Raw genomic sequence first — 18,836 nt, forward strand, 5'->3', positions numbered from 1 at the left:
GATCCTGAGGCACTTGAGGTTCTTTTCTGCTGTACCAAACTCGCACCAAACCATGACTCCTGTATACTGTTACACCCCCAAAAGCTACAGAATGGATGCTCAGTCAAACAGAACACACAGTACACAGAGCGATAAGGGCCAGGCACCAGAAGGCCGAGTTTCAGAACAGCTACCTGCAAGCGTAAGTGGATTTTGACCAACAGTACAATGATAAGCTGGTCGGTTCACGGCGACACAGTTCAGTGACACATCAACTGCAGACCAAGTTTCAATAGGCAAGTAACACGGGCTTATGTTTACAGTATAAACATATGCAACGGCGATTACACTTCTTAATTACTAACACCCATAATGGTGTTTTGTTGAAGATTCCGGTTCCAACACAGCACAAGACTGTTTTGCATTGTCAATATCTCCAGCAAACAGTGGGTTCAGCTATTTTTCTCTTTAACTTGGCCCTCAAAACTGCAGTGTTGATAAAATTCTCCTTTTTGGCATCATCCACCTCAAGAGGCTCTCTTGAGGAGGAGGAGAAAACAGGCGCAAGTGAGCATGACCGACCCTGCTGAGTGGGAGGGAGGCTCAGCGGGAGGGGTGAAGGGGGGAAAAATCATCTGTATCCTTTTCCTATTTTACACATTTCCATTTCCAAGGACCCCCGGTGGCTTGACACTCAGCTCTGCCTTTCACGGGGAGCAGGCCGGCCAAATGCAGCTCTCGCTTGGCCTGGGCCTCAGGCGGTTGCCAAAGCTACTGAGAGACGTCTGAATACATGGCAGACAGGAAACTGGTGGGACGCGGCATTGATTATGGAGGTACAGAAGTGGTTGTGGCAACTGGTCAATAGGGCAAACTGTTTGCACCTGAAGCCTGGCACAAAGGTCAGCTGTCTAAGAGCAAAAAGGTGAAATAAAAAAGTGCATAAGAGAAAGGGAGACGATGGGGGAGAAATAAACACAAAGCAAGTGAGGGCACAAGAGAGAGTCATGATCTCGATATGGTTTGAACGCAAAACTGATGTTTATATGAACTGTAAATACTGTTGCCGATAGACAGCAAAGTCAAACAGAGAACAGCCTGAGCAACAAAACGGACATAAACAGGGAGAAAACGACCACGAGGCAGTGGAAGGATCAATGCTGTCACCGAGCCAAAAGAGAGAGAGACAGAAAAAGAAGGAGGAGAAGAGAATGATGGGGGATGCAGGAGCAGGTGTGGTGAAGCAGTGAGGGTGTTTACCTGGAGGGCCTGCCAAAGCTGATCAGCCAGGGCGCTGATTTGAGAGAGGATGTGACGAATGAGAAAGGACTTTGACATGCTGCTGCTCCCCAGCGTGATCAGGCACTCCATCAGCTTCTCTGCAGCCTGCAGCTGAGGTGTGGAGGAAGAGATACAAGACTTTACTGAGGGAGCTTCCTTCAAACTTTACTTTTTACGAACCTTTAGAACTTAAAGGGATACTTGGCAGATTTTCATCCAGCTTTGTATTAAAACAATGTGGGAAGTATGTGTCGACGAACTGTGGTAAATTTCCCTCCATCTGACCAGTGCCTAGATATCGATAATGTATATTGTTATTTGGCTGTGTTTCGCTGGCTCTCTGGCATGTTGTTTGAACCACACAATGTACTTACACATTTTCATATTGCTGCTGCCGCCACACAAACAAAGAGTTTACAGCTGATCAAGAGACACAGCTGATCAAGAGACACAGCCGCCCTTCTGTCTTCTTTCTGGCTCTGAAACCCCGACCGAAATCCTATCAAACCAAGATTCCGTTACTGCACCGCCTATGTTTCTCCCAAAGTGTTTTTAGAAACATATTAATGCCCCGTTAGGCTGTACAGGGTTCCCACAAATATTCATGGACAAAATTTCAAAACTCTGTCTTCTTCCTTTTGAGCAAAAGCAAATGCCACAGTCTTTCTTCTCTGTTATCTCTGGTCATGTAGCACCAATTTGAAAAGTATTTGTATGTTTGTACTGCATAGACGGCCTAGTTTTATGTGAGGACTCAATTATATCTGTGAAATACATTTTTTTTTAAATAACATCAATTGGATTGATTCTAATTCCACCAAACATATACTGGTTTCAATAAATGCAACAAGCTTCCTGGCGCATCTTCCAGCAGCGTGCGGATAAATCAGGTGCCTCTCAGCTCAAGGTCAGTGAGCCTCCACGGGAGAATAAAGGAGTCAAAGTGACTCTGATGAAGACACAGTGGTGTTGCAAACGTTAGTCTGTTTGCATTAATAAAGGCTGTATATTGATCAGTGTGCTATGGGCATTTCTTCTCCCTTGGTTGTTACAATAAATATGTGCTGACAATTCTGGTCATACTGATTAATGACGCCACAGACACTTTAGGCCAGTCTACGATCATTTTCACTATTAATCTTTTTTGATTAATAATGTATTTTAAAATATTACAAAAAAGAGAAAATTCAGTTTGCTGAAAAATGTGAAAGGAAAACACAGTGAATTCTGAGGTTTGAGGAGCCAGATATTAAACCTTCAGTGAGTTCTCAAAGGGTTTGGAGTCCTGTTACCAATTGTGTGCGTAAGTTTTATTGGGGGGAAAATCGAGACAGCATTATTTTGCTTTGGTTATGTTTTTTTTTGTTTGTTTGTGTTTGTGCCAGACATTGAGATTGCCACTATTAAGCACACTTTTAACGATTTTAAAGACTGAGCATATTTTGCTGATCCTTTGTCATCTTTTGCTCTTTTATTAACTCTGAAGTACATTTAATTTAAATGGAATATGAAATTGTCTGTGTGTCTTGTTTTGTATCAATTGTGCTCGTGTGTGTTATTGTATTAGAATAATCATCAGCAGAATGTTAACAGCAAGTAAAAAAGCTTTTACTAGAAAATGGCTGAAGGCAGAGGCAACTAAGAGTGAGGAGTGGGTGAATGTAATACATGATATATATTGTATGTGATGGAGAAGTTGACTTTTTTCAGATTGGGACTGGATAAATTTTATTGATTTTGGGACAATTGGATTGAGTGCATAATGCCAAGCAGATCAGAGTTTATATTAAAGAAGCTGCAAACTGACGAATCCCTCGGCTCATCGCTCCACAATTTTCTAATTGTTCTAAAATTTAAGTGCATGACGGGGAAAAAGCATAAAGGATAGATAACATTTTATCTGTTTTGGGGTTTGTTTGTTTTTTTGCTTGTTTTGTTTTTGTTGTATTTGTTTTTTTTATTCATTTATTTTAACTTATCATCTCATTTTTATTGATTTATGTTAGCATTATTTATTTTCCCTCATCTCATTTGGAATGACAGATGAAAACACGTGGCAGATATACAGTAGATACATAAGTGTATATTTATGTAAGAGGTAGATGATTCCTTTTGTCATTTTGTATGATTTGTGAGGATTTATATGATTTTGATTTTAAAATGTGTGAAGGATACTCTGTCCTTTTTCACAGAAAAAGGAGAATTTAAAAAAAAAGGAATAATCATCAGCAATATTCATTTCTGACATTCAGTGTGACGCATTTGATGGCACAGGGGAAGCAAAGAGTGAAAGTTCATGTGTGGAGGAGTTTCTACGTGGTCGGCAAAAAGAAAGCAGAGTAATTTGCAAAAGTTTTGTAGGTGGGATTTCGTGTCATGTCTCAATGATAAATGCAAATGGTCAATCATGGTCAAGGTTAGCTGTGGGGCGGCTGTGGCTCAGGAGGTTTCACAGTCGTTTACTAATCAGACAGTCAGTGGTTGGATCCCCGGCCCCTGCAGTATACATGTCAAAGTCTCCTTGGGCTGATTGCTCCCAGTGGCTCACACACACCGAATGTTTTATCACTCCTGATGAGCAGGAAGCTCCTACATGGTAGCCTCTGCCACCAGTGTGAATGCCAGCTTGTGTTGTGGTCACAAAGACAAGAAAGGCGCCAAAGAAAAGCAGTCTATTTACCACTTAGCGTAAAAATGCTGAATTATTACCTGTCAAGTCTCTTGACTTTAAGAGCTGACTTTCACATTCAAAAAGCATTGGATGCAAAATGTTGTAAGAGAAAAAATAAGTATGTGTTTAAAGGAAACATGATCAACATGTCTTAGAACATGATGTTCCCTGTGTGTTACCTCTTTCATAATCCCTGTCGCTTTGTGAAACTGCTCTCCCATAGCCACATTTATCTTCACACTCTGTTTTAGCGCTATGTGTGAAACAACGACCACCTCCAAGCCAGCAACCTACACACTCAAAGGTCTTTTCGTGTTCATGTGGCATTTTCTTTTTTCAGAAATAGAGTGCAAATCTTCCACCAAAACACAGGGTTTTAATAGATCCTTATGAAGTCTTTAAAAGCATAACATTTACATGTTGGAAATGCAGCCTTAATTGATATTAAAATGTCTTTAAGTAAATCTCTCAATATTCTTAGAAAAGAAATTCTTCTCCTCTATCATTGTAAAATCTCATGGCACTGATATGTACATTTTTACTTTGAAGGATATCCTTGATAAATGTCATGAAATTTGTTTTATTGATGCATTAGAGGCTTTTGACCATGTAAATCATGAGAAATTGTTTACCAAATTATTGCAAAAAGAGATTCCTTGAGAGAACCCTGGTGTTTTGGTAAGCACATCAGACTGTGCGAATAAAGTAGGGGCAATCTGTATCTGCCCCGTTTCAAGTGGGTGATGGTGACCGACAGCGTGGCATTTTATCTTCATTTTTATTTAACATTTACGTAGATGAACTGTCCATGCAGTTAAGCAGATGTGACACAGGATGTATGGTAGGTAGCTCTCTTATCAATCATCCTATGTACGAGATGATTTGGTCATTTTTCCTCCATATAGTGCTGGACTTCAACAGTTATTGAGAGTCTGTTCACAGTATGGCATGGATTTAGACATCAAATATGATACACAAATAAGAGTGACATCATGATTGTCAGAAGTAAGGAAGACTGAAAAATCTATATTCCCGTCTTCCTCCTGTCTGATATTGCTCTCAAGGTGTGTGGTGGGACTTACATTAGATTAGATCTTTATTCGTCCAAAATGTGGAAAAGTGTCTTTGGCTTCACAAAAAAACAATGACATGGATTACAAACAAAACAACATTTAAAAAAAAAAAAAAGATTAACAGGAGCACTTGAAGAAAATAAAGACATCACCAACGGTAACACTGTTCATTAATAGAGAACTTCTTTTTTTAAATTAAGAAAGGAATTTACCAAGTTAAAAATGAAAACAATATAATTTCATAAACTGACACAGGGTACAGTATTCATTAAATTAAAGTTTCATTCCATATCATTTCACCACTTGCGCAAAACTAACAAAACCCTACAACACCGGGGGTTGTAGCATGTGTACGCAGACTATGAAGACCTCACTTTTTAAAGCTTTTTGTACACCTCAGTACACGGCCCATCTGTGGCTTCACTACAAAAAAAGGCAGCTTGCAGAGACTCACTGTGACCCGTAATGACAGTATGAGGCTGCTGCTGAAAGCCTCTTGGAGTTCTAGTGCAGGCCAAATGTTTGCCAATGTCAGTGTTCCCACTTGTTCTGCTGTAATAAGAAATCTGATTTATAGGTATGTATGCAGGGTGGTAAAACGTGAAAATGGTGTTATTTTGGCTCTAATCAATCCTGAACTGAGCTCAGTGAGGTTAATGTCTGGTATTTGGAGCCACTGGTATTCATGTCTGTATGTAAATGCCTGTTTCACTGTGGAATATTTTTTTAACATTTTTTTTCTGTGTCCCTTCTAATGACATGGGGAACTATTATTATTATTATTATCATTATTATTTTTGTTTTGTTGTCTATGTACCTCACTATGAGCTGAGTCCTTACTAAAGTTCTGAATTCAATTTAATTCAGTTAGTTCAGTTCAGTTCGATTCACTTCAATTCAATTCACTGATTGGTTCTCACTTTCACATCACGCAGATCGGGATAAGGGAACCAATAACATCCACATCTTATTTCCAGTCTGCTTGCTAGTTGTCACTGAACCCTGGATGACATGGGGAACTGCAGATTCAACCAAAGTTGACTATCTAAGCTTTCATACGAGGCTCAGTGTATTTTAGGCAAAACATTTTCCAGCACTTTAAATTTATGTTAAATTTTATTTTAATCGAGATTAAAAAATTCTCAAAAACTCTTAAATATTTCTTGCCCTATGCTATAGGAACCCTGAAAACAAGTTCTCTCACAATACCATTTGCAAGCACACTGTCACTGCATCCTGGGCTTAGCACCACAGAGGACTATTGTCTTTGGCTTGAAGAAACACAAACAAGCCAATTTGTTTTTTCCTCTAAGTTTGGAATTTTGATTGATTGATCTTTCTTTAGCGCTGGCACGATCGGTCTTCGGTCTAATTCTCTTTTTGTTTATGATTATTATTTAATCGATCAATTCGATGATCAACAGGAAATTATTCTGATGAGTCGTGTTTAACTTACAGCTCTGACTCCTGTTATACAAGAATGGGACTGCTTGTATCAACAACACCGGAAACACGTTTCCATAGTACACGGCGTAAAACTAACCTAGTTTCAGACCTCTGAATCACACAAATAAACAGTTTCATTTTTTAAAAGTCTCAGTCATTTGCTAAAACAGCTGGTCCTTGTAGTTTTTATCAAACAAACAGAGGGAAATAGCGCTTAAGTTGGGGACTATTATCAGCAGTGAATTAATCTACATTTGTTGCTTTCATGAGTATTCAGGGCAGCAAGACGGTATTTGTGGGACTGAATGAAAATAAACTACAGCGTGTGTGTTCATTGTGATGAAGGAACTTGTCACCAAGTGCAACAGTGTGGCTCATTGATGTGTTTTAACAACAATGGAGCTCTAAAGCGCAGAGGAAGACGATATCTCAGGCTTTGATACACACACAGACACACTCAAAATACTTGTTAGCAGACACATTCACTGTTGGTTTTGGTGTTTTTATGGAGTTTTTCAACAGTGAGATAAAATATAGAATCAACAGATGTATCCAAACACGTGCGGCACAGTTAGCTGCTTCTACAGGTCTCAATTTTTCTGATCCTGGAAGGGGGTAAGCTTATCATGCATGCTCACATTCAGCAATAGCCTCATTTATATTCACTCAGTTTTTCATATTTCAACACATCCAAACTGTCCTCTGTTGTTGTGCCAGTAGGCAGCTCCACTGCAGCAGCTGGGGATAAATTGTTTGGCTCAAGGGCGTCATGACCATTGTTGCTTTTTAATTTGGTTTGGGGAATTCAACTAGTAACCTTGCACATCTCTGAAGTGCAGAGCTGAAACTGTTTAACACTAGCAGATGATCAGATAGGCGTGTTTAGTTGCATTCCTCAGAGTCTGAGCAACTGAAGGAGGAATAAAAAATTCAATTCACTTTTTATTGCCTCTGCTGCTGATTACCCCCGAGCTCTGACTGATGTGAGGACATCATGTGAAATTGTCTGCATGATTATCCCATCAAGAGATTAATTCATAATTTGAAACAACTGAAGGAAGGAGATTGTTATTCAGTTTTTCTAACCAGATTTTCTCAGGCTGTAGATTGCCGAGGCCCTCCTTCTCTGACCTCTTGGCTGGTCTGGTTGGTTACTTGGAGAAAAGACATTTAAATTATAAAAAAATAGAGCACTTGAGTAGCTGCCGTGTTTTAAATGTTTTGATTTTGTGATAGAGGTCAATTTCTCAGTGAATTCAGCTTTCTCGCTGCATTCATCAGCTGATACACCACTTCTCTCATGTCAAGCACTACAGCCCTTTTCTGTTCAAGTCTGTTCCATTCAACACTGTCCTCATCCTTTCACCGATTTTTGTAATCCTGGAGGCTACAGTATCGATGTCATGCTCAAAAAAGTAACATTAAAAGCTTTTGTGATTTGCATTTCAGCTACACGCTGCTTGCATCGACACAGAAATGATGCAGAAATATACATAGAAATAGAGCTGCAACTGTTGATTTATATGATTGAATCAAAATGTTATGAAACTTAACTGTATAGAGGAAACTGCGGCTTTTCCAATGTGTAGAATCAAGTTATTACAATTTGAACAAAGGGGTTATTTTCACTTAAAAGTTATTGTAGATGATAAATGGTGACATTAGCTGTCTTGAATCACTACACTCACGCAATCTACAACACTAGATGTGTGTGACTGTGTGTTTATATGTTTATAAGCTTTCAAGCTTTATTAAAAAAAGTTTTTTGGGCAATATTGCTGAAACCTTCAGAGAATAATTTCTATAAAGGTCATAATTGACATAATGATCTCACTCGTCTTCAGCTTATAATAATGTTTAACAGAGAAAAGTGTCATATACTCACATTTAAGAAGCTGGCAGAAAGTTTTTGGGTTTTTTGGGGTTCTTTTGCTTAAAAATTACTTGTACTTAGCAAAATTGTTGACTAATTGATTAATCAACACATCGTTTCAGCTCTAAATGCAGCAGCCAGTTCTCAAACATAAATGGAAGGCCAAACATGTTATTCCAGTACTTAACTAACTGCAAAAACATCTGACTTTCCGAGAAACAAGACATGACTGAAAGCACTGATGGCTGCTAGTACATAACCATGTTTTTGAGTGCTGTATAATATGGAGAACACTGTGGGAGAAAGTCACAACTATACTCTCTTTGATCGAAGGGGTTAACATCCAGAGCGTCTACGTTTACATAACTTCTAATCCCATCCTTCATGTTTACAGGCACATGCTGTAGCCATAACCGTGGAAGGTAGCTATGTCTGAAAAACAGAGAGTGATAAAAGCGGTACTTTAACGGCTGTGTTTTGGGTTGAACACACGAGGCGAGCTGGAAGCAATATGTGAGAAGGTAATAAAAGTTCTTCCAGTAGACAAAGAATGACATGGTGAGATGAAGCGGGTGTGAGGCTATATGAGGCCAGCCAGACACTAAACTGCTCTGCTCTCTGAAAGGTTATTACATGAAATATGCCTGCAGTTGAACACAGTGGGAGAGTGACATTTGAATGACGCCACTTGGGATTCAGGGATCTGCAATTTCATCGTCTGGGCTCTTCATCTTGTCCAATCTGCTTCCTCCCTAGACCGTAACAACTCCTCCAGGTGTGTCTGAGAAACTGAGCAAGAAAAAAAAATAAAAGCTCTCCTTGTGGACATGAGCGGGTAAAAATTAGGACCTGCTGCTGGGTAAATTGCAGCAGCATCACTCCTTACATGGAACACACCTAGACTGTAAACAACTACCAAAAGAATGATTTTTCTTTTCTTTTTCTTTTTTTGATAATCACTTAATAGTTTAGGTAATTTTATAGGCAAAGTGCCAAATATTCCACAGTTACAGCTGCTCAGTTATTGAGATTTGCTGCATTCACAGAGTTGCAGAAAAACTCAAGGTACACAGAATGATCACAAAGGGACGCACAATATACAAAAATAAGAAATATACAGAAAGTAAGATGGTTATTTTCCATATTGCACACTGAATTATATTTAAATATATCTGATCGCCCACCCCTAATCAATCTATACAAGTAATCAAATTGAAACAGCTAAAAAGGCTATTTTCACCCAACCACCCAAAATTATCTCTGCAGCAGGACCGAGTTTGTGGACTGTAGTTTGCTGGTTATAACTCCTATGGAGAACACATGATCAGCACATTTAAATTCCAGTTTGAGTAGTGGAGAAAAAGGATTAGAAGCACCTGGATGAGCACCTGGGATGTTAAAGACAGGCCAAATCCAAAAAGCTAATTCATTTAAGACTGGGCTTATATGTGCAATAAGATGTATTATAGCCCTCCCTTCATAACATGAAGCAGCCTGTGTAAGACATATCTGTAGGTCAAACCTGCTTGTCACCAGAACCTAATTTCCCAAGCCTGTGATTCATGTAGACAGACCATCATGGACTGACTGACTCACCTCTTTCCTTACCAGGAAGAACAACATGTCACATAAAAGAGAGTTACAGTGTTATTGTACTGCCCTGTCTCCTAGAAATTGTGTTTATATATGACGACTTTGAAAACAGCAAATACGTTTTTGAGGGAAATGTAATGCCAAGCAAATTATATTTTCTATTTAACATCATGTGGAAATGTTGCTTATTAATGTAGATGATTCCAAAAAAAGATGTTACTGACTTTATCAGCAAAATGTTCAATACCAACATATTTCATTTGATTTCCACCAAAATAGGCAATCTTGCAATACACTATCCACTCACACTGACTACAGCATTATTTATTTTATGATTATCTTTTTTATTAAAGAGGATCTTCACCTCACCTTCACCAATCATCACCTCTCAGTCAACTGAGATAGCTTCAAGTTGAGCAGCCATTTCTTTATGTTTTAGTCCCTAGATTTTGCTACAAAGTGAGTGCTCTTGACTGTCACGATACTCTTTGGCAGAGACTGCAGCTGACGCGATGCAGCAGCACAGAGGACAGTCTGCATGTAAGGCCCTACAATAACATTATCTTCTCTCTTCTGCTTAGAAGTGGTGAACTTACAGCTCACAGTACCTTCAAACAACAGTCTCTTTTGTTTAGTGTCTGCAAAAATGTTATTGCACACTGTCATTAGCGCCATTAGCTTGTTTACTATATTACAAGAACGCCGCTGTTACACTGAACGTCCCACTGAGTCTCAAAGTTTGAAACTTTCAAACTTTATTTGAAAAAAAAAACAGAAATGTTAAATATTTGTATTTAAGGGCCAAAGCTGGTTCAACTGACACAGTTCTGAGGCGGGTACAGCCCTAACCTTTTATGTTTTTCCTTATTTTCTGTGATATATAGGATGCAAAAATGTTGGATGTTTATATTAAATGTAGCCAAAGTTCCCAATAATCCCTGTGAGCTAAGACTTCCAGCTTCAGAATACTCTGAAGACTTCTAAGGGTTTTCCACACATTCATTTGTGGCGGCCCACCATAATTAAAACACCTGCCACCACGCATTTTTTTTATATTTGTGTAGCTGGATAATCATTAGTACCGCTATTGAAAAATATATACTATTCGGTTATTCACTGCACCACAGTCCCGGAGCACAGAGCGTACTTTGGGCACAAACGGAGCAGCAGAACTTTAGGCACAGTGAAAAGGAAAATTGTTGATTGCACTGGGTCTTAAAGTTAGTATTCACTCCCTCTGCAGCAGTGGCTCTTATGATCCAATGATCGGATTAGCTCAGACCGGATAGAAAGATCGATTATCTACACTGCAACTCAAGTTCCACAAGGTTCTACTGATGAAAAACAAAAAAACTTATAAAGAGTTCTGCCTGCACTGCATTCAGGGACCAGCAAAAACATTAGCATTTACAGAGGGGACACAGAATAGAAAAAAAGGACACACACATGCCCGCCCCTGGAAATCTACTCATTGATATATTACGACAATCTTATTCCACTGCAAATACAAAATTGTTTTTGAACAGCGTGTTTGACAGATTAGTCTGATGTCAGAATGTTTAAGAATCATGTCCCTGTGGTGGTTTTCCTCTGCTGACACTGCTTGATCTTGTCAGGAGTCTTTCCAGTATTAAAATTACCCCCGCCCTTCATCTCTGACCTCCCTCCTCCATGTCTGGTATGCCTTGAACAATCAGTTTGACTGGCAGAGTGACAGGGTGCTCACTCAACGCCAGAAATATAAAGAGTTCATTAATATGTATCCTCTAAGTCTTTTGCTACGTCCTTATAGAGAGATTAAAAATATATGCAAATTTTTAAGGAGAATTCTTTCAACAGAAATTGTGAGAAGGTTACCTTCTGCACATAGAAACTGCTTGGTGTGGTGAACGTAAAGCTCTGTGGACAAAGTCAGTGCAGTGGTGTGTGAGTAACCACACTTAGAGACAGATCTCAGCATAAATATAAATCTGATCACTGAGATCTATGAATGCCACATACGGATAGTGCACAGTGATTTGCGCTTTAGCTTGGCACTGATACAAAAAATCTAAAAGTAGAAAAGGCAATGTAAACAGATTAAAATGTCTTAAAGTGAGAGGAGAGTTAGTTGAAGTGGCAGTGAATGTGTAGATGCTGACAGCACAGGTGCTGCAGGTCCTCGATTTAAAATGCAATACTTGAAAGTGCAGCTAGAAACGTATAATTAATTCTGACGTTTGTGGGTGTTGGACAACTGTAGGCAATAACAGAATTTTTGACTGCAAGCTAAAAATGATAAACACTTTTGGCAAAGTGAAAGTTGGGGTAAAGAGAATTTCAAACTGGGCTGTAAACTTTTTTCACTTTCAAATGACAACAAAACTACATATACTTCACTACATTATTGACCAGCATCATCCTTGCTTCATGGTAAGCATTAAGATTAATTCCCTAATGTTCAGGCTGCCAGTGGTTTGTGCTCATGTTAGTACAAAGGTCAAACCAACTTATAGTGTTAATTGTGTGGGATTGCAGATAACATGAGGACCACTGTTCTGGTAGAGTCTACAGCTGATGTGATCAATGTATTATAGTTTTACACCATTATATTATTATCTTATTATCATTATCATTATTATTATTATTATTATTATTGAGAGGATTTCATGCTACCATACAAACTGTAGACCATGTGAGTTACGACTCATAGTCTCTACTCTTAGTGCCCCAGAATCTCTAAAGAAGAAGATATGGCTTGATTATTGGGTTGAAAAAGCAGGTGACTCATTAATACACCATATACCCTGCTGACATTTCAGGAAGGTATGAAATATTACATACCACCCAAGCCTAGTTTCTCTTTTTTTATCATTGTGTGTCCTCTCTCTAAATTCCGATGTTCTTACAGTTTTTTTTATCATAACACAGGCACAACTCTTCATGGGTTCATTTTTTCCTCAGCAGCAGTTTTTGGAATTTGAGTCACAGGGTGGGTATTTGATTTGTCAAAGCAGTCATAGCTGAACAGATTAGATCGATAGATGAGAGGAATGGCTGCTGCAAAGGAAATAAACGCAAACTTTTCAACCCAGTTCAATGAACAATTTGGTTCCACTTTCACTGTGCCAGGTGTTCTAGTGCTCCGCCTGTGCCCAGAGTACGCTCTGTGCTCTGGAAGTGGGGTGCAATGATTAAATGAATGGTATATATTTTACAACAGCGCTCCAAATGAACCATCCAGCTCTAAAAATACAAAATTAATGTGTAACAGGCAGCAGATGTTTTGATCGTTGCAGGACGACACAAATAAATGAATGGGTGGGAATTCCAGGACTATGAACAAGTATATAATTACAACCCCAAAACATCCAAACTATCCCTTTAACAGTGTGGAGTTTATTGAGCTCATCGGCTTATTTTGTTGTTTATCAGGTGCTTTTCAGTTAGAGTCTTCAGTTTTGGCTTCAAAGATCTGAAACAACAATAGGTTTCAGTCAGAGCTCCTTGCAATCATTGTGCAGGGGCTTCTTTCTAAAGCTTACATTGTGGACTATTGCTCACCCACCAATACAAGACAGCATCAATAATAGAAAAGGCAGAGAAACCAATTTCTCCAGAAATGCTGGTGTCAACAGACCAAACTGTGATGCAGCCACAAGGTGTTACATTTTGAGCAACAGGCACGACTAAGATCAGCAACCCATATCACCCACAGCTGAATGATCACATTTTAAAAAGCTATTCCTCTGTCTGTAGATGCCCGCATTTGACTGGGAGTAACAAGTTCATCCCCTCCACTGAGGCCTTGTCAAAATACATTCTGGTAAAAAAAATTTTTTAAAAATCCCTAAAAGGAGAGGATTAGGCAGGCCGAAGGACAGTGAGAACTTCAAAAACAGTAATTACACATGCATTGAGCATCACAGATATCCAAAGGTAGTGGTATCAAAGAGAGGTTTTTTGTTTCAAATATTAACAGTGTATTCTCTCTCTCTCTCTCCACAGGGTTATGATAAAAGGCATGAGGGTCTGTGCCAAATCTATTGGGAGACCCACAGAGATGATTACAGGTGCAACTTGTCTGTTACTGAATGGCATTTTAAATCAAACACAGACTAGAGGTGCTCACGCTGTCAAGAACCTGCTGAAAGGTCATGTTTACATCGTGTAGGACAGAAGGCATCTATGGGGAAAATACCCATTAACTCACAACTTCAATGTCCTTGTGCTTTCACTCTAGCTGTCTTTTGGAGACAGAAAACAATTTATTTAGCTCCAAGTCAGAAATAGAGCTGAAGTTAATAGCCATTTTTTTGTGATGAGCTGTTTGTCATGACTCATGCAAAAATGCCAAATGTTGTATGGATCCAGCTTCTCAAAATTAGAGAATTTTCTGTTGTCCCTTGCCTAACATTACAGTAACTTGAATATCACTGTACTGTTGGTCTGACAAAAGACATTTAAAGGTATGAACTTGAGGACTTGAAATCGTTATGGGCATTTTGCGATTAATCACTTAACCAAGAAAATATACATCAGATTAATTGATAATTTCAATTATTGTTAGTTTCAGCCCGAATCAGAGATATGAGTTTCCCAGTTATACTTAAAGGATGTTCAGTGGTTTAGATACTGAAATGAACAGTACTTGGAAAACAGAGATCAGTAACTGTTAGGAATTGTGCATCACATGAACACACCAGCTCAAGAAGTATTTCACTGCTGGAGTGACGGTCTTTTAAAAAACTAGGCTTTCTATACAGCTGAAAGATGCAAATACTTTTGAAATTGGTGGAACATGACCAGAGAAAAAAGAGGAAAAGGATTGTGGCATTCACTTTGTTCAAGATGTAGAAAACCTAAAACTACCAGAATGCGCTGAGGCGCACAGGACCAATAAATGCTCCCTCGCATTTGATCAGCACTGCTTTGCTTTTTTTTCCAGTTGTCCAAGTTACGATACAGGAAATAGTCTGACACCCACTTCCTGCTCGCAAATTCAAATTCTTGTATTACAGCCAAACAGTGCACTAAAATATGTTTCTGAAGATATTTTAGACAGTGTAGTGTATGTGTGTGTGTGTGTGTGTGTGTGTGTGTGTCTCTCTCTCTCTCTCTCTCTTTCTCTCAAGTACAATCTGCAGCTCTGGACCTATACTTGATGGAAGGCATACATAACTACGCTTAATGTTCTATGTCAGGGCTGGACCCAAATATTCTGCTATTCAAATAATTGTTGATTGGGTGGGTATTTAGTTTTCAATTTAGGGATTCAGATATTTATTGGGTTTTTTGTTACTGTTTGCAAAGGACATATGTCATTTCAATGTTTGTGAGAATAAATAAATTCTACAATTCTACAATTTCATTTAGCAGACGCTTTTATCCAAAGCGACGTACAACACAAGCAAGAATTTAGACTTAAGGAAAAAAACCCTTAGTAAGTGCAAAAAGTGCTTCAGGTGTGATTGGTCACAGGTATTGCCGTGTAGTGGCAGAAGAAGTGCCGCACAGCCCCCACATAAATACATAAATACATCTTAAACCTTAGATTTGTAGGAGCTAGTGTGCTCTACTTCTGTTTCACAGTGCTTTGTCAGGTTAATGTAAGTATTTTGCAGGTCTGTTATAATAAAAACTGTCAGCTATGTAATGTCACATAAAGTGCATATAAAGCCCCCCCATGTGCCTTCCTAAGCTTTGAATATTTGCTGTTGATCAATGCCAAAGTTCATAAGCCCAGAAAATGGTATTCTGGGCAGGCCTATTTTATTTACCTTCTGACAACACGACCGCAACCGTAAAAGAATATATTGTAAGTGATCTGGCTGTATTGTGCTTTATCAACATTGCCAACAGTAACTTTGTTTACATCATTTTATTCACTTCATCTTGCAGAGCAACACTGGGAAGGTTTATAGGTTTGTCTTGTTCTTAGGAGACTACGGCTGTGCAATCATTTGTTTTTATCCACTGTGAATGAGGTTTGCAGTGGAGATTACTTTTCTAATTTGCTGCTTGTTAGCGTGTTATCGTCCTCTTTCTTAATATTGACAATACTTTATGAATGCAATTGTCCAATTCGTTGGATCGGCATCCCTGGCCTCAAGTGTCCTTACATAAAAACGATCCCACACAGTGAGGTACTGATTTTATATTAGTGAAGAAGAAAACTTTTTGTATTGATTTGTATTCTGTATCATTAGATAGCCGGAGCTGCGGTATTGGGATCAGTATCTATAAACTTGTCAGCTCACTGAAGTTTACCACAAAATGTAACACTTAAAATGCAATCAGCATCCAAAACACTAACCTGCTCTCCAGTATTTTATGTCTTTTCTTTTGTCTTTTCCTTAAAGCCATTTTGGGTATTTTATGGTGCCCAGTTTTTTGATGGTGCTGTATAATTATTATTCGTTCTTCTATGGGGGTTTGTATGCTTTAGTGCCCATTTCCTGACATGGTGAGGTAAAGCCAATTTTCCACCTCAATGGACAAAAAAATTTGTTCTTTTGTATTCTGGTCTTAAATGGTTTTTAAAACTTTTATGCCCACACTTTACCAAATATTTCAGCAAGTCACACAATCCCTGACACCAATTCCCCTCCAAAATAAGACCTTTATGTGAAGCTGCCTATGCAACATTAAATAAAATGTGGTCAGACAGTACAACTTAAACAATTCAAATGTCTTATTCTTCACAGGATCACATCTGAAACTACGATTTTTACAATGTCTTTTTGAAATGATAAAGACACTGATTCCATCATAAGAACCAAGTACTGTCGTTCCAAAATAATGACATTCCTGCTCTTTTAAATTTACTCCACATTATTGTGATTGGTTGTCTGTTTCCAAATAACCTGTCCTGTGAGGTTGTAGACGGCTTGTCTCCGTGTGGGTAATTATGTTTCTCAGAGACAAACTAGTGTTGTGTTAATCGAACTCCACATTAAATCTACATTACTTTACAACCTCCTTACCACCATCATCTGTTTAATTGAGAACTCCATTTCTTTACTATTAGTCACGACAAACCGGAATAAGGAGTCTGCTGTTAAGGAGAAATCGCCTGCAGCCATCTTAGTCGAGTAAGCCGTTCTCTGAACACTCAGAAAGACCCAGATGGGATAACTTCATCCTTGTCAACTCAGCCTCTCTTTCATCTCCATCTCCCAGCTGCTGAGCCCTGTCATGACAGTAACATGTGCGAGGCAGTGAGTGACTTTTACGAGCGGCTCTGCAGGCAATTTTACCCTTTATGGACTCAGTGGGCTTTGAATGAAGGTTAAGCCTAATGCTACAGGATACTGCGCTCCATCATTATTGTGATGAAAATATTCTCAACGACATTTCAAGGGTAATAAAGGTTTAAGCTGAGATATTAAGAAGGTAGAAAGCATGATGCTGAAGGCGGCATCTCACAGCAAAATCATGACAAGCTGCTGCTTCTTTGCAAGTAAAATATACCCTAACTAGTACAGTGGAAACTGCTTATGGTGATCACATCTCATCTGTCCAGGTGAATTTGGTTTTAACCATTTTTTTTTCTTTTTATTTGTTTCTAATGCAGATTACCATCTAACTCAAACTGGTAAATATATTACATAAAGATAATGATCTGATTACATGAAGATGATGATAATCCATTACACACTGCGTCACAGACTACATTAACTTCTGTGTTGAGAACACTGTATCCACCAGGAAGGTACGGTGTTTCTCTAACACAAAACCCTGGGTGACCCCTGAACTGAAGGTCCTGCTGAAGGAGAAGAGGAGGGTCTTTGGATCTGGGGACAAAGAGGAGCTGAGGAGGGTGCAGAAGGAGCTGAAGAGAAAAATCAGGGAGGGAAAGGCCAGCTATAAGACCAAGATGGAAACCTACTTGCAACAAAATAACGCAAGGGAGGTCTGGAGAGGCCTCAAAACCATCTCTGGTCACAGCAGAGGCCAGGTGAGGGGACCTGAAGCAGGAGACCAGGAGTGGGCAAACGAGCTGAACCTGTTCTTTAACAGATTTGACTCTGCTCCCACTCCTCCCCCCACTCATCAAAGCACCGACCAGCTGGCTCTTTTTTCACACCACCTCAGCTCTCTGTCAGCCCCATCACCTCCACCACCACCCCTCATCAGCCCCTCCTCCGCCACCCTCGGCCTCTCCATAACAGCTGATCAGGTGAGAAGTGAGCTGAAGAAGCTGAAGGCGAGAAAGGCCACGGGTCCTGATGGCATCAGCTCCAGACTCCTGAAGGACTGTGCAGATCAGCTCTGCCTGGTTCTTCTGCGCATCTACAACCTGAGCCTGAGTCTGGAGAGGGTCCCAGCGCTGTGGAAGACCTCCTGTGTGGTTCCTGTCCCGAAGACAGCGCACCCCAGGGAGCCCAACCACTTCAGACCTGTGGCCCTCACTTCTCACCTGATGAAAACCATGGAGAGGATTGTTCTCAGAAACCTCCACCCCCTGGTGAGCTCACATCTGGATCCACTGCAGTTTGCGTACCAACCGGGCATTGGAGTGGATGACGCAGTCCTCTACCTGCTGCACAGATCCCTGACTCACCTGGAGGACACCGGCAGCACTGTGAGAGTCATGTTCTTTGACTTCTCCAGTGCATTCAACACAATCCAGCCTTCACTGAAGCTTGAAAAGAGTGGGAGTGGACTGTCACCTGGCTGCATGGACCATCGATTACCTCACCGACAGACCACAGTCCGTGAGGCTTCAGGACTGTGTGTCGGATATGGTAGTCTGCAGCACCGGGGCCCCTCAGGGGACAGTGCTCTCCCCCTTTCTCTTCACCCTGTACACTTCAGACTACCACTACAACTCTGGGAGCTGTCACCTCCAGAAGTTCTCCGATGATACAGCCATCGTTGGGTGCATATCTGAGGGGGACGAGCAGGAGTACAGGACCGTCATCACGGACTTTGTCAA

At 39.8% G+C, this 18,836-nt stretch overlaps 1 protein-coding gene across 1 annotated transcript in view; it reads right to left on the bottom strand.

Moving 5' to 3' along the window:
• Positions 1–18,836, bottom strand: part of mei4 (meiosis-specific, MEI4 homolog (S. cerevisiae)) — a 69,628-nt gene that overhangs the window by 40,098 nt on the left and 10,694 nt on the right. The window contains exon 4 of the mRNA XM_042503858.1: positions 1,240–1,371. Within this exon, the coding sequence (XP_042359792.1) occupies positions 1,240–1,371 (132 nt within the window). The remainder of the gene's footprint in view (positions 1–1,239; positions 1,372–18,836) is intronic.

Source organism: Plectropomus leopardus, chromosome 16 (assembly GCF_008729295.1).
Source record: "Plectropomus leopardus isolate mb chromosome 16, YSFRI_Pleo_2.0, whole genome shotgun sequence".
NCBI lineage: Eukaryota > Metazoa > Chordata > Actinopteri > Perciformes > Serranidae > Plectropomus > Plectropomus leopardus.